This window comes from Saccopteryx bilineata, chromosome 3 (assembly GCF_036850765.1).
Source record: "Saccopteryx bilineata isolate mSacBil1 chromosome 3, mSacBil1_pri_phased_curated, whole genome shotgun sequence".
NCBI lineage: Eukaryota > Metazoa > Chordata > Mammalia > Chiroptera > Emballonuridae > Saccopteryx > Saccopteryx bilineata.
The window spans coordinates 257,405,943-257,419,367 of record NC_089492.1 but is presented as its reverse complement, the minus strand read 5'-3'; the positions used below and the strand labels follow the sequence as shown (position 1 = coordinate 257,419,367).

The window sequence follows — 13,425 nt, the reverse complement described above, 5'->3', positions numbered from 1 at the left end:
GGCTACCCTCTACGGCGTAGACGCAACGGCTACCCTCTACGGCGTAGTCGCAACGGCTACCCTCTACGGCGTAGTCGCAACGGCTACCCTCTACGGCGTAGTCGCAACGGCTACCCTCTACGGCGTAGACGCAACGGCTACCACTTTCCGGCAGTACTTCGTTTTACAAATCGCACCGTGACGTTGTACGTCCTTCCTTTTCTGCCGGCGCCAAGCAATGGGTGAGTGTGGCTTTGGTTTGCGGGTGGGGTAGAGGAACGAGCTTAATCCAGCGCCATCCTGCCTCGCAGCCAAGTTAGGAGGGTGGGCGACCCGACCCTCGGCAAGAACAGCCATTATGATGGTGTTGCTCGTAGCTGTTAGGATGGTGTTGCTCGTGTTCGGGCCGCCGAGGCAGGCGCCGGGGCTCGTTCCAGAGCCCGAGCCAGGGCTGCAAGCGACACCAACATGGCTGCCGTGGGAAAAAGGGTGCCGGCTGGGCAGCACGTGTATGATGATACATTAGTACTGCTGAAAACTACCGAGTGTTCAGTGGGGAAGCAAACCTTGGAGAACTGAACGTGCGGCCCGCCCTTTACGGGGCTCTGGAGCTGACGGGGACTGGCCGCGCCAGCCAGCGGCTAAAGCCTCCGCTCCCCGCTCCCACATACAGGCATTTCTAGGGACAACTGGCACAAGCGCCGCAAGACCGGAGGCAAGAGAAAACCCTACCACAAAAAGCGAAAATATGAGCTGGGACGCCCTGCTGCCAACACTAAGGTGCGTGGTGGGGCCTCAGCATTTTGTGAGGTCGCCCCCTCCCTGATCTCCGCGGTCCGGTCTCTACGTGGCTGTCGAATATTGGGGCTCCATGATGTTTGGGAATGCGTCTCACCTTTACCTGCTGGATAGATACTGAAGAGATTGCCGGAGATGCGCTGTGTTACGATTGAAGGATGCCAGGAGGGAGTGAGCTCCACGTATAATAGTTAGAAGTCTGGTATTTTTGTTTGGACACTTGATTATAAAGTTTGGAACCAAGTCATTTTTTCTTGGAGGTAACGAGAGTGATGAAAAAGTATCCTTAGGCGTGGTGTGGCCGTCTTGGTCACCTGTGTGCCACTTGCCAATGCTAGGACCTGTCATAGTTACACTGACTGTTTCCTCCATCCAGTCCAGGTTCCTTTTTCCTGCCTTGTGTTGCTCGCTTTCATAACCTAGTTCCTGTCTCCTTGTTTCCTAGATTGGCCCCCGCCGAATACACACAGTCCGTGTGCGGGGAGGCAACAAGAAGTACCGAGCCTTGAGGCTGGACGTGGGCAACTTCTCCTGGGGCTCCGAGTGTGAGTAAGGCCACCCGGGAGTGGGTGGGAAAGACTGAGCTTGTAACCTGAGCGTTCTCCAGTCTGTTTCTTGACTGCTGTAGGTTTAGGGAGAGGGCTGAATCTAGAGACTAAGTATGTCAGCCTGACCTGTGGTGGCGCAGTGGATAAAGCGTCGACCTGGAAATGCTGAGGTCGCCGGTTTGAAACCCTGGGCTTGCCTGGTCAAGGCACATATGGGAGTTGATGCTTCCAGCTCCCCCCCCCCTTCTCTCTCTCTCCCTTTCTTTCTCCTCTCTAAAATGAATAAATAAAAAAATAGAGACTGAGTATGTCATTGTCAGCTATCTCTGGAAAGATGGGTTTGTGGGAGATGAGCTGATGCCCTGTGGCTGAGTAATAGACTAGGGTTCCCTTGCTTCTCCTAGGCCTGTGAGGGTGGGGATGGGAGGGCAAAGCCAGCTAGCCTATGGTTTACATCAGAGGACCCCAATTTAAGTCTGAACGATTTTTATTTTTTACTTATTTGTGTGTGTGTGTGTGTGTGTGTGTCAGAGACAGAGTCAGAGAAAGGGACAGATAGGGACAAACAGACGGGAAGAGAGAGAGAGATGAGAAACATCAGTTCTTCGTTGCGGTTCCTTAGTTGTTCATTGATTGCTTTCTCATATGTGCCCTGACTGGGGGACTACAGCAGATGGAGTAACCCCCTGCTGGAGCCAGTGACCTTGGGTCCAAGCTGGTGAGCTTTTGTTCAAACCAGATGAGCCCGTGCTCAAGCTGGCGACCTCGGGGTCTCGAACCTGGGTCTTCCAAATCCCAGTCCGACGTTCTATCCACTGCGCCACTGCCTGGTCAGGCACGATGTTTTATTTTTTTGTTTTATTTTTATTTTTTTACAGAGACAGAGTCAGAGAGAGGGATAGACAAGGACAGACAGGAACAGAGAGATGAGAAGCACCAATCATTAGTTTTTCGTTGCGCGTTGCAACACCTTAATTGTTCATTGATTGCTTTCTCATACGTGCCTTGACCGCGGGCCTTCAGCAGACCGAGAAACCCATTGCTTGAGCCAGCAACCTTGGGCTCAAGCTGGTGAGCTTTTTTTTTTTTTTTGCTCAAACCAGATGAGCCCTCGCTCAAGCTGGTGACCTCGGGGTCTCGAACCTGGGTCTTCCGCATCCCAGTCCAACGCTCTATCCACTGCGCCACTGCCCAGTCAGGCCGATGTTTTATTTTTTAAAAATGACCAGATTCCCTCTGTTACATCCGTCTAAGACTCACTCTTGACGCTTGTCTAGGTCGCATGATATGTTCATCTGTCCCACCCTAAAGGCCGGTCCGTGAAAATATTTTCTGACATTAAACTGGTCCGTGGCCCAAAAAGGTTGAGGACCACTGCTTTACCATGACTTGATTCTGAATTTATCCTGTGAGCAGGTTGTACGCGCAAGACACGGATTATTGACGTTGTCTACAATGCATCTAACAACGAACTGGTCCGCACCAAGACCCTAGTGAAGAACTGCATCGTGCTCGTTGACAGCACACCATACCGGCAGTGGTACGAGTCACACTATGCGCTGCCCCTGGGCCGCAAGAAGGGAGCCAAGCTGGTATGTATCTGGGGGCAACCTGCCTGTTGGGGTGGTGGAGGCCAATCTGATTCCAGCCTTCTTGTGATGAAAAGTCTGTCCAGTTCTGCTACTGAAGAAAGAGATGAGAGCCTTTAGTGCTGAGGAAGGCAGCAAGAGTTGGGATGTGCAGGGTTTGAGGCTATGGTAACTCCTTTTGGGAGCCCCAGCTAAACCCATCTGTGTTTCCTTGACTCAGACTCCTGAGGAAGAAGAGATTTTGAACAAAAAAAGATCAAAGAAAATTCAGAAGAAATACGATGAAAGGAAAAAGAATGCCAAAATTAGCAGCCTTCTAGAAGAGCAGTTCCAGCAGGGCAAGCTTCTTGGTGAGCTGGCTGGTGCATGGGGGGGGACGGGGGACGGTGTGCCCTCTGCATTTACCCTTGCCTCGGGTCTTTTGATTGCCTGTTATGCAGTCAGTTTGTAACAGCATACAAAGACAAAAATCAACATTTGTTCAGCCCATTAGTGTGGAGCTAAAATAGGAAGTGGTGGGCAGGAGTCTGTAGGCCTGAGGTTGGCCTCTGCCTGAGTTTCAGGAGCAGGATTTTGAAAAGTCTGCTCGGGCTGAGGGGGCTGTCTCAGTGATGAAAACTTTGTCCAGTTCTGCTACTGATTTTAAGTGGTGATAAAGTATATCTGAAGAGACAACAGGTTTCTTTCATGCCTGGCCCCAGGATACCCGAACCAAGGTGGGCTTTTAAGGGCACCTAGAATTGGTAGGGCCACAGTATTATTTTGCTAAGGACCACGTAACTCTCTTGCAGCCTGCATTGCTTCAAGACCAGGCCAGTGTGGCCGAGCAGATGGCTATGTGCTAGAGGGCAAGGAGCTGGAGTTCTATCTGAGGAAAATCAAGGCCCGGAAAGGCAAATAAATCCTCCTTCCTCCTTCCTGTCTTAGTACGTGTAATAAAAGTGTTTATTCTGGGTTCTGTGTCCATGTTGTCTGAATACTTACTTGATCAACTCAGTGTAGAGTACCCTAATTCTTTCTCCCTGAAGCCAGGCCTGTTAGGTAGGCTGTGCCTTAATACAGTAGTGGAAACATTTCTTACCCTGAAGTTGAGAACGGATGTGGCATACAGGGCAAGCAGAGACCATCTAAGGGAAGCAGTGTTGGCTCTTGTAGAGATCCTGTACCTTTGGACCTTGGTTTGTAATTCAGAGTTTTCAACCTGGGTCCACAGGTGGTCTAGAAATTTTGAAATTTGTTCCAAATTCCTGCATTGTTGAAAGTAAATCAGCCTGACCAGGCGGTGGTGCAGTGGATGGAGCGTTAGACTGGGATGCGGAGGATCCAGGTTTGAGACCCTGAGGTCACCAGCTTGAGCACAAGCTCGTCTGGTTTGAGCGGAGCTCACCAGCTTGGACCCGAGGTCACTGGCTCGAGCAAGGGGTTACTTGGTCTGCTGAAGGCCCACGGTCAAGGTACATATGGGAAGGCAATTGGTGAACAACTAAGGTGTCACAACAAAAAACTAATGATTGATGCTTCTCATCTCTCTCCGTTCCTGTCTGTCTCTATCTATCCCTCTCTCTGTAAAAAAAAAAGTAAAATTCTTGAGCTCTAATCCCTTCTCACTAAAAAGTGTTAAGATTACCAGTAATCTATGCATTGCTAAATCTAAGCGTCAGCTCTTCGTCTTCAATTTAGCTACATTGCCTGTCACCAGCATTTAAAAGTGGTTTGTGTTCCGTCTTTCTGACTTTAGCCCAAGCCTATGACACCTGCACTTTGATGGCAGCATTGTGAAAACTGATCACATTCCTCAGCTCTCCCTTTTCAAATTCTCAATTATTTGATTGTAGCACATGCCTTCATAAAACTGCCTCAATCTAAATCTTGGGTCATCTTGACCTTATTTTTTTAATAAGAGGGAGAAAGATGAGAAGCATCAACTCATATTAAGTTGATACTTGCTCTACCCCACCCCCAACCCCATAAAGTCAATAAAATCCTTTTTTAAATGATTTTTTACTTTTTTTTGAGAGGGAGGTACAGACAAGAAGGGAGAGATGAGAAGCATCAACTCAGTTGTGACACCTCAGTTCATTAATTGCTTTCTCATGCGCCTTGACTGGGGGCTCCATCTGAGCCAGTGACCTTGGGCCTAAAAGTAAGCCACCATGGCATGTCTGATCCCACGCTCAAGCTGGCAACCTCAGTATTTCAAACATAGGTCCTAGCATTCCAGGCTGATGCTCTATCCCAGGGGTCCCCAAACTTTTTACACGGGGGGCCAGTTCATTGTCCCTCAGACCGTTGAAGGGCCAGACTAGAAAAAAAACTGAACAGTCCGACCTGTGGTGGCACAGTGGATAAAGCATCAACCTGGAACACTGAGGTTGCCAGTTCGAAACCCTGGGCTACATATGGGCATTGATGCTTCCTGCTCCTCCCCCTTATCTCTCCTTAAAAATGAGTAAATAAAATATTTTTAAAATTAAAACTATGGCCCTGGCCGGTTGGCTCAGCGGTAGAGCGTTGGCCTAGCGTGCGGAGGACCCGGGTTTGATTCCCGGCCAGGGCACACAGGAGAAGCGCCCATTTGCTTCTCCACCCCTCCGCCGCGCTTTCTCTCTGTCTCTCTCTTCCCCTCCGGCAGCCGAGGCTCCATTGGAGCAAAAGATGGCCCGGGCGCTGGGGATGGCTCTGTGGCCTCTGCCTCAGGCGCTAGAGTGGCTCTGGTCGCAACATGGCGACACCCAGGATGGGCAGAGCATCGCCCCCTGGTGGGCAGAGCATGGCCCCATGGTGGGCGTGCTGGGTGGATCCCGGTCGGGCGCATGCGGGAGTCTGTCTGTCTCTCCCTGTTTCCAGCTTCAGAAAAATGGGAAAAAAAAAAAAATTAAAACTATGGCCTGACCTGTGGTGGCACAGTGGATAAAGCGTCAACCTGGAAACGCTGAGGTTGCCGGTTCAAAACCCTGGGCTTGCCTGGTCAAGGCACATATGGGAGTTGATGCTTCCTGCTCCTCCCCCCCTTCTCTCTCTCTCTCTCTCTCTCTCTCTCTCTCCTCTCCATAATGAGTAAAATCTTTTAAAAAATAAAAACTATGAACAAATCCCTATGCACACTGCACATATCTTATTTTAAAGTAAAAAACAAAATGGGAACAAATACAATATTTAAAATAAAGAACAATGCCTGACCAGGCGGTGGCCCAGTGGATAGAGCATCGGACTGGGATGCAGAGGACCCAGGTTCGAGATCCAGAGATCACCAGCTTGAGCGTGGGCTCATCTGGTTTGAGCAAAAGCCCACCAGCTGAACTCAAGGTCGCTGGCTCCAGCAAGGGGTTACTCGGTCTGCTGAAGGCCCGCGGTCAAGGCACATATGAGAAAGCAATCAATGAACAACTAAGGTGTTGCAACGCGCAATGAAAAACTAATGATTGATGCTTCTCATCTCTCTCCATTCCTGTCTGTCTGTCCCTGTCTCCCTCTCTGTCTCTGTAAAAAATATAAATAAAATAAAGAACAAGTAAATTTAAAAACAAACTGACCAGTATTTCAGTGGGAACTATGCTCCTCTCACTGACCACCAGTGAAAGAGGTGCCCCTTCGGAAGTGTGGCGGGGCCGGTGCCGCCACCTGGTCAGGCAATAAATCTTTGAAAACAAAATCCAACCCTCCTACCATTGGCTCTGGGGAGACTTGGCCCCTTCCTTTACACCCAGTGAGGGTTTTCATGCACTACATTAATGTTTACTCAGAGCATAGCAAAGCAATAATTAATTCTGCCCTTTCTAATTTGAGCTCTACAAGGCATTGGTCTTTATTCCTACCCCACGTCACTTCTACCTCTAATCCCTCAGTAGGTTCTAAGGAGTCTGCTGTCTTTATAGAGGCCATTATTGCCCTGGAGCAAGGCTACCTCCCCCTATAAATCAGCAAAAAAACCTCAGACACTTTCTCAGTGAATGGCTATGGAGAGGTGCTTTTACCTCCATATTATAGATTTGGCCACTTGCAAGGCTTTAAAATGTTTGATATCCCATGATCATCCAGCAGGAAAGTAGCAAAGCCAGTATTATAATATGGTCTGTTGACAAGTGCCAGATGCAGCACTCAGCTTCTACCTATACACTCCCAGCTCCCCTGAGTTCTGGCATTTGTTTTTCCTTTGGCCTTATGTTCAGTTGGTTTTGTTTTGTTGTATTTTTCCAAAGTTAGATGCCAGGAGTCAGTCAGACAGATTCTAGCATGCCCTGACCGGATCCACCCAGCATGCCCACCAGGGGTTGATTCTCTGCTCATGTGGGCCATTGCTCTGTTGTGGCCGGAGCCATTCTAGTGCCTGAGGTGGAGGCCAAGGTCTGTCCTCAGCGTCTGGGCTAACTTTGCTCTAATGGAGCCTTGGCTGCAGAAGGGGAAGAGAGACACAGAAAAAAGAGAGGGAAGGGTGGAGAAGCAGATGGGTGCTTCTCCTGTGTGCCCTAACTGGGAATCGAACCCCAGAATTCCACATGCTAGGCCGACACTCTACCGCTGAGACAACAGGCCAGGGCCCTTATGTGTTTGTTTGTTTGTTTGTTTGTTTGTTTGTTTACAGAGAGAGTCAGAGAGAGGGATGGGCAGGAATGGAGAGAGATGAGAAGCATCAATCATTAGTTTTTCGTTGCGACACCTTAGTTGTTCATTGATTGCTTTCTCATATGTGCCTTGACCATGGGGCTACAGCAGACTGAGTAACCCCTTGCTCAAGCCAGTGACCTTGGGTCCAAGCTGGTGAGCTTTGCTCAAAGCAGATGAACCCGCGCTCAAGCTGGCGACCTCGGAGTCTCGAACCTGAGTCCTCTGCATCCCAGTTCGATGCTCTATCCATTGCGCCACCGCCTGGTCAGGCCCTTATGTTCAGTTTTGACATTCACCACTTCTTTAGTGGAGGCTGAGGTTACAAAACAGGAACCTTAGAGGAGCTCAGTTTAGCAATGACTCCAATCTAGTGTTCTGAGTCTGTATTCCATAATGTTCTCAACATGAACCAAGTGCTCCCAACATCGCAGTCCCACCATGGAAACAGACTGCAGCTTTCACTCCATTTATCCATTCTCCCCATTGGGTTGGTGGGAGTAGAGAAAGGCTTGGCAATCTAAAGTCCAAATGATCAAGTCTAGGCTGGGTGGTGTATGTGTAACAGCCGTCACATGTGAGTTTAATCAGCCTCCAGGGCAGATTCCCAAACCTTTACCTTTATCTCACCACACAGCCTGCCAATTCAATTTAAACAATTGTAATGCACAAGTAATAATATAGTCTCATTATAAACAAAAAAATTGAACATTACAGATAAAGCAAAAGTATCTAACACACACACTTTGACCCCTCTTCGGAGTAAGGTTATCAGAGTAAGGTACATATAAGACTCAAATTGTGATCCTTGAGCTCCATTCCAGATCTAATCAGTCAGAAATGTTAGGAGTGGTACCTAGAACTTTTTTTTTTTTTTAATTAGTTTAATGTCTTTTTTTTTAATAATTTATTTATTTTTTAATTTTTTTTATTATTTATTCATTTTAGAGAGGAGAGAGAGAGAGAGAGAGAGGAGAGAGAGACAGGGGGAAGGAGCTGGAAGCATCAACTCCCATATGTGCCTTGACCAGGTAAGCCCAGGGTTTCGAACCGGCGACCTCAGCATTTCTAGGTCGAGGCTTTATCCACTGCGCCACCACAGGTCAGGCCTACCTAGAACTTTTTAATAAGCCCTTCAGTAATGCTGATGCTCCCTTCAGTCTGACAACGGCCTAGTCCCTCGTTGAAGAGGAAATTAACTGCCCTTTGCATGAGTCCTCCATGCCTGGTCTCATGTATCCTTCCAGCCTCAACTTCCCAAACAATCCATCCCACCTTCGTCGCCAAAGTGGACACACTCCTAACCCTGGCTCAGGCCCTTGCGGCCATCTTCCTCTTTAAACAGTTTATTTTAAGTGAGGAGGGCAGACAGATTCCTGCGTGTGCCCCAACCAGGATCCACCCAGCACTGCCCCCCCCCCCATTCCCACCCTCGCCAACACTAGAACCAATAGAACCACTGGCTGCAGGAGGGGAAGAGAAGCAGATGGTCACTTCTGTGTGACCTGACAGGGTGGAACTGCAGACATCTACAGGCTAGGGCGGACGCTCTATCCACTGAGCAAACCGGCCAGGGCCTCTGGCCATTTTCCTCTTTAAATGCTCTGGTTGGAGAACACAGGAAGTGCCGCTCTAATAGTGCAGGACCGGGCGTTGCCCGGAAAGTGGGCAGCGAGAGGCGAAAGGTGGGTGGGGTCGAGCCTGGGGGAGGCTGGCAGCGGGGCCCACCCAGCTACCTCTGCTCAGGGCTCCTAGGCTTGGTCCCCTGAACCCGCTGCCTCCTCGATGCAGTCTGCTGCCTCCGGGTCGCAGTCCTCAGAGCGCAGCGGGTGTATTGGGTTGGGTCCTCGTGGGCCGCCTAAGTTCGGGAGGCTGACTGCGGGGGACGGCCCTCGTGCACCCGGGACGCCGCTGAGCAGTGGGCTCTGCGCAGCCGGCACCGGCCGAGGCAACCTAGGGGTCGCCTCCACCTGCAGGTTTTGCTCGGGGTCCTCGCTCACGCTGCGGGCCGGAGGATGAAGAGAGTGAGCTTCCGCCCGTGTGTGGGGTGGGCTGGGTCTCCAGAGGGGGCGGGTGACAGTGCGTCATTGACGCCCAGAAGGTGGGCGGGGACCTGGGGCCCGCGGGCTGGGTCATTCCTGCCTCTGCTAGAGGCGGCCACTCACCGAAGGTTAGAAGTGGAGCCCAGGAAGGAAGGCCGCAGCAACTCAGCCACCGTGGCCACAGTGTAGGGGGGCTGCGCCGAGCCTTCGTCCCAGTACACGTCCTTCTCGGCGGGAGGCAGGTTCTGGTACATATTGTCCACGGATAGCAGGGACACCTAGGGTGGGCAACAGGTTACAAATCTCCTGGCTCTGGCCAGGTGACTCGGTTAGAGCGTCCTCCCGATACACCAAGGTTGCAGGTTGGATCCCCCGTCAGGGCTCGTGAATGAATAAGTGGAACAACAAATCGATATTCCTCTCTCTCTCAAAAAATAAAAAAGCTCCTCTCCTCCACACCGGGGCTCTGCCCCTAGACCCCTGCTCACCTGCAAGTTGCGATCAATGAGCTGGTTGGTTTCAAAGTCATCATCATCCTCACCAAAAGGGTTGATAATCTGTTCAGCCACCTGCCAGTTGTAAAATAGTGTTTTGTCCCCCATTCTCTGTCCCCAAAGATGAAGTGGGTGCTGGGTCCATGTTCCTACAGAGCAGGCTGGCACAACCACCTGAAGTGCCCACCTTGAGCCAGCCAGCATAGAAGAAGAACTGCAGCAGAGTGGTGAGAGGCACATACATGTCCAGGTCCCCCACCACTGGCTCTGGCTGCTGGCCTGGCTCCAGAGGCTTCCGAGGTGTGGCAGCCCCTGCCTCTGGCTCTACAAACTGGCGGCCAACCAGGGACAGGGCAAAGAAGGAGTATACTGCTATAGTCACCACCTGGAGAAGGGAAGCCTGGCTGAATGGGGCAGGGGAAAATGCTGTCCCTATCCCTAAGGACATGGGGGAGGGGCGGGGATCCAACAAGTAATGAAAACAGGTAGCTAAGTGTTTCACTGGAGAAAATGGGATCATCTTAGTGGGTGTCCAGGGAGGCTTTGAGGATGAACCCTTGGTTGTTCAATGTCTCACTAGACTGAACTGCGCCAGGCAGGTGCCATGTCTAACTCCCAGTGCCTCACACACAGTATAGGACATACAGTAGACGCTGGGACTGAGGAGATGACAGGCAGTTACTTGGGTGTAGACGAGGGGGATGCTGATCCAGTCATAGTGAAACAGCATGCTGCACTTGGCTCGGTACTTGTTCAGCTCCTGGTAGAACAGCAGGAAGAGGAAGTCAGTAAAGGTGGGGCTGAAGAGGGGAGCCCAGCACAACCCAGGCCTGGGCCAGGTCTGGAGGCTCATTCTACTCTCAGAGCTCTTATCCGGCTGGGGTGCCTGTGGCAGGAAGCAGTTTAGCAAAGTAATTGTGTGCACAGAGCTGGGAACCAGAATGTCTGAGTATGAATCCCAGCTTTCCTAATTAGTTGTGTGACTTGGACAAATTTCTTTTCTGCTCTGTGCCTCAGTTTCCTCATCTGTGAAAGGGGGTTGGTAATAATAGCGCCTGTCTCAAGGATTTTTAAAGGTTAAATGAGTTAATATAAGTATAGTGCTTCCAACAATGTGTGGTAAGTTGGCACCATGTATGTGTTAAGTCCTAAATTATTCCAGTTTACAAAGCCAGGGGAAGGAGAGCAGATGGGCCTGGTCCTCGGCTGACTCACTTCTAGGAGTAGGCAGAGGGTAATATCATCATGGATTCGCCCATCCCTCCGGGCCTGGGCTGCCAGGTTGGTGAACCAGACACAGGGAACCCAGTACTTGTTGAAGTCAGATTTCAAGCTCTCAAACTTTTTTCTCTCTTCTTGAGACATGAAACCTGCAGAGATAAAGTGGGTGGGAAACAGACTCTGCCTCTAAAAGCTGGGGCCCTGGGCGTGGGAGCTTTCCCTGGAGAGCAGACCTCCCCTCCCCGGAGGCACAGGAAACACCTGCATCCACCACGTGCTCCATGGTGGGGAAGCGCTTGAGCACCCGGGTGCTGACCGAGCGCAGCACTAGCACCGAGGCCAGGTTGGCATAGCGGACAAGGGTACGGCGCAGCAGGCGGCCGTGCTGGTCCAGGCCGTGCACGCTGGCCGAGATGACGCACATCAGCTGGTCTGGCAGCGGGATGCTTGTGTACTGGGCCCACCAGCGGTTCACCACCAGGGTCACGTAGAAACCTGGTTGCCACCAAGAATAGGAGGGTTGGGAAAGGAAGATGGAAGTCCTGGGAGTCAGCGTGCCCTGCCCGTCAGCCAGAGCACCTGGCCCAGGCCAGATTGAACCAAGGCAGAGGGAAGGACACATCGGCTCCCAGTGCCCTGCCTCACTGTCAGGAGGACAGTCGCTTCCTCTGGTTCCAGCCTGATGTGCTGGACCAAGATGGGAGGAAAGAGTGAACCCCCCTTGGGTAGAAAGGTGGTGGTTCAGGGCCAGGTAATGATGAACTCTGAGCCCTGCTTCCTATGAGGGGGGGAATGGGCTATCATCTCTCACCAGCTCCCCTCCAGTACCCATAGGTAGGTTATGCCAGCCAGCAGGTGGCTTGGATTTTGTTTTGAGTGAGGGTCCAGCAAGTGATAGGCAGGGTCCAGCCCCCTGGAAATCCTGGAGCCGGCACACAGCTGCTATGCCTTCTGAGCCCGCTCTGGTTGGTCTCCAGGCTGTGCTACTGGAGTAATTCTGACCCTCAGCACTATCAACCCAACCCAAAGGCCAGGGAAGACAGTAAGGATGATACCAGGGAGAACAGAGGGAGCCTTACCCAGGACAAAGGACAAGGGGATGAGGTCTGCAGAGCGGTTACAATATCGGGCCACCTGAGCATACACATGCCTCTGCTCCTGGCTCAGCAGCAGCCTGGGGAAGGTCAGGTGTAGGCCTGGGTTAGAGGGAGGTGGGCAGCCTAGACCCCCGCAGACCAGCCCTGAGGCCTTACCCTCGCACCGGTAGGTGATGCTGAGCAGAGCATACAGGACGGTGAAGAGTAGGAACTCCTTGTAGAGGAGCTTGTAAATGCTTCCCCTCCAACGGAGAAGCAGCCCAGAGAAGCCTCCGAAGCGGGCCTCTGCCACTTTGAGGGTGTATGAAACTGTCATGGTGCTGGGGGCCTGGAGTAGGAGGTCACAAGAGCTGCCCCCAGAACTGTCCCTCTTTCCCAGCAAGCCTTCTCCTTCGCTTGCCTTCTCATCACCAAGCTTAGTCCCCCAGGCAACCTCCCTTCAACTCTGGTCATAAACACCCAACCTTCACCCTGTGTCAGTAGACAAGGTGGGAGGAAGCTGCAGAGCAGACAAAGCACATTCCATCCCCTCTGGACCTCAGCTGTGCAGGGTTCACGCTAGCATGGGGTGGGACAAGGGGGGCCTGAGATCTAGGCCCTCGTGTACATGAGGCTTTCCCAGGCTCCTCTTCCGCTTACAGGGCTAGGAATGGCCAGATCCTGAACCACTGAAGCTTTAGTCCAGACCCACCATTGTCCCCTGGCGTCTTGCTCTCGAAGCTGACAGCTGGTCTCCTGAGGCCCAGGGCATTCTCACCCCCACCCACACCTGCCTACCTGCTCTGAGCAGCAGCTTGTGTTGAGAAAGGAGAACTGGGTTGGCCTTCACCCCCCACACTCTTAAGTACCTCCTGGGTCCATTATGTTTGGACTGAGGTTATCATTGATGGATTGAGCCTGTCATCCAGCTTCCCCTGGTCCTGGGAACTGGATATGTCTCCCTACCCCTGCAGGGCTGGGCTGGACATTGAGTGGCAGAAATGCCATCTGCATTGACACCACAGCTCACACAGATGACACCATGTCCCTGAAGTCAGGATGACAGGGATTACTGT

The 13,425-nt window shown here is 51.6% G+C and overlaps 2 protein-coding genes and 4 non-coding genes across 7 annotated transcripts in view; 5 read left to right on the top strand and 1 right to left on the bottom strand.

The window, feature by feature from the left end:
* Nucleotides 1–12,912, bottom strand: part of BEST4 (bestrophin 4) — a 31,870-nt gene extending 18,958 nt beyond the window's left edge. Inside the window, exons 1-9 of one of the 2 annotated variants that reach the window (XM_066269368.1) lie at nt 12,535–12,912; nt 12,353–12,447; nt 11,535–11,768; nt 11,268–11,422; nt 10,735–10,812; nt 10,240–10,437; nt 10,047–10,127; nt 9,682–9,836; nt 9,253–9,517 (exon numbers count right to left, since the gene is read on the bottom strand). In XM_066269368.1, coding sequence (XP_066125465.1) covers nt 9,268–9,517; nt 9,682–9,836; nt 10,047–10,127; nt 10,240–10,437; nt 10,735–10,812; nt 11,268–11,422; nt 11,535–11,768; nt 12,353–12,447; nt 12,535–12,686 — 1,398 coding nt within the window. In that variant the 5' untranslated portion in view covers nt 12,687–12,912 and the 3' untranslated portion in view covers nt 9,253–9,267. Of the gene's footprint in view, nt 1–8,458; nt 9,518–9,681; nt 9,837–10,046; nt 10,128–10,239; nt 10,438–10,734; nt 10,813–11,267; nt 11,423–11,534; nt 11,769–12,352; nt 12,448–12,534 lie in introns of those variants that run through there. The other variant, XM_066269369.1, reaches the window with a different exon arrangement.
* RPS8 (ribosomal protein S8) lies at nt 86–3,872 on the top strand. The gene is made up of 6 exons (XM_066269380.1): nt 86–221; nt 653–759; nt 1,223–1,322; nt 2,742–2,917; nt 3,135–3,264; nt 3,706–3,872. Exons 1-6 carry the CDS (start codon nt 218–220, stop codon nt 3,813–3,815), a joined length of 627 nt encoding a protein of 208 aa, XP_066125477.1. The 5' UTR covers nt 86–217; the 3' UTR covers nt 3,816–3,872.
* On the top strand, nt 486–565 carry LOC136332806 (small nucleolar RNA SNORD55/SNORD39). The gene has a single exon (XR_010730942.1). It is a non-coding gene; the product is annotated as a small nucleolar RNA SNORD55/SNORD39 (small nucleolar RNA).
* LOC136332822 (small nucleolar RNA SNORD46) lies at nt 1,040–1,142 on the top strand. The gene has a single exon (XR_010730954.1). It is a non-coding gene; the product is annotated as a small nucleolar RNA SNORD46 (small nucleolar RNA).
* LOC136332821 (small nucleolar RNA SNORD38) lies at nt 2,977–3,044 on the top strand. Its single transcript, XR_010730953.1, has one exon. It is a non-coding gene; the product is annotated as a small nucleolar RNA SNORD38 (small nucleolar RNA).
* On the top strand, nt 3,518–3,586 carry LOC136332820 (small nucleolar RNA SNORD38). The gene has a single exon (XR_010730952.1). It is a non-coding gene; the product is annotated as a small nucleolar RNA SNORD38 (small nucleolar RNA).
* Nucleotides 12,913–13,425: the final 513 nt, after the last annotated feature.

What these genes read in the sequence shown, in the direction of transcription:
- RPS8 (XM_066269380.1), top strand. An exon ending in GCCCTGCTGCCAACACTAAG is followed by an intron (nt 760 to 1,222) that starts GTGCGTGGTGGG and finishes CTTGTTTCCTAG; the next exon opens with ATTGGCCCCCGCCGAATACA. An exon ending in CCAGCAGGGCAAGCTTCTTG is followed by an intron (nt 3,265 to 3,705) that starts GTGAGCTGGCTG and finishes ACTCTCTTGCAG; the next exon opens with CCTGCATTGCTTCAAGACCA.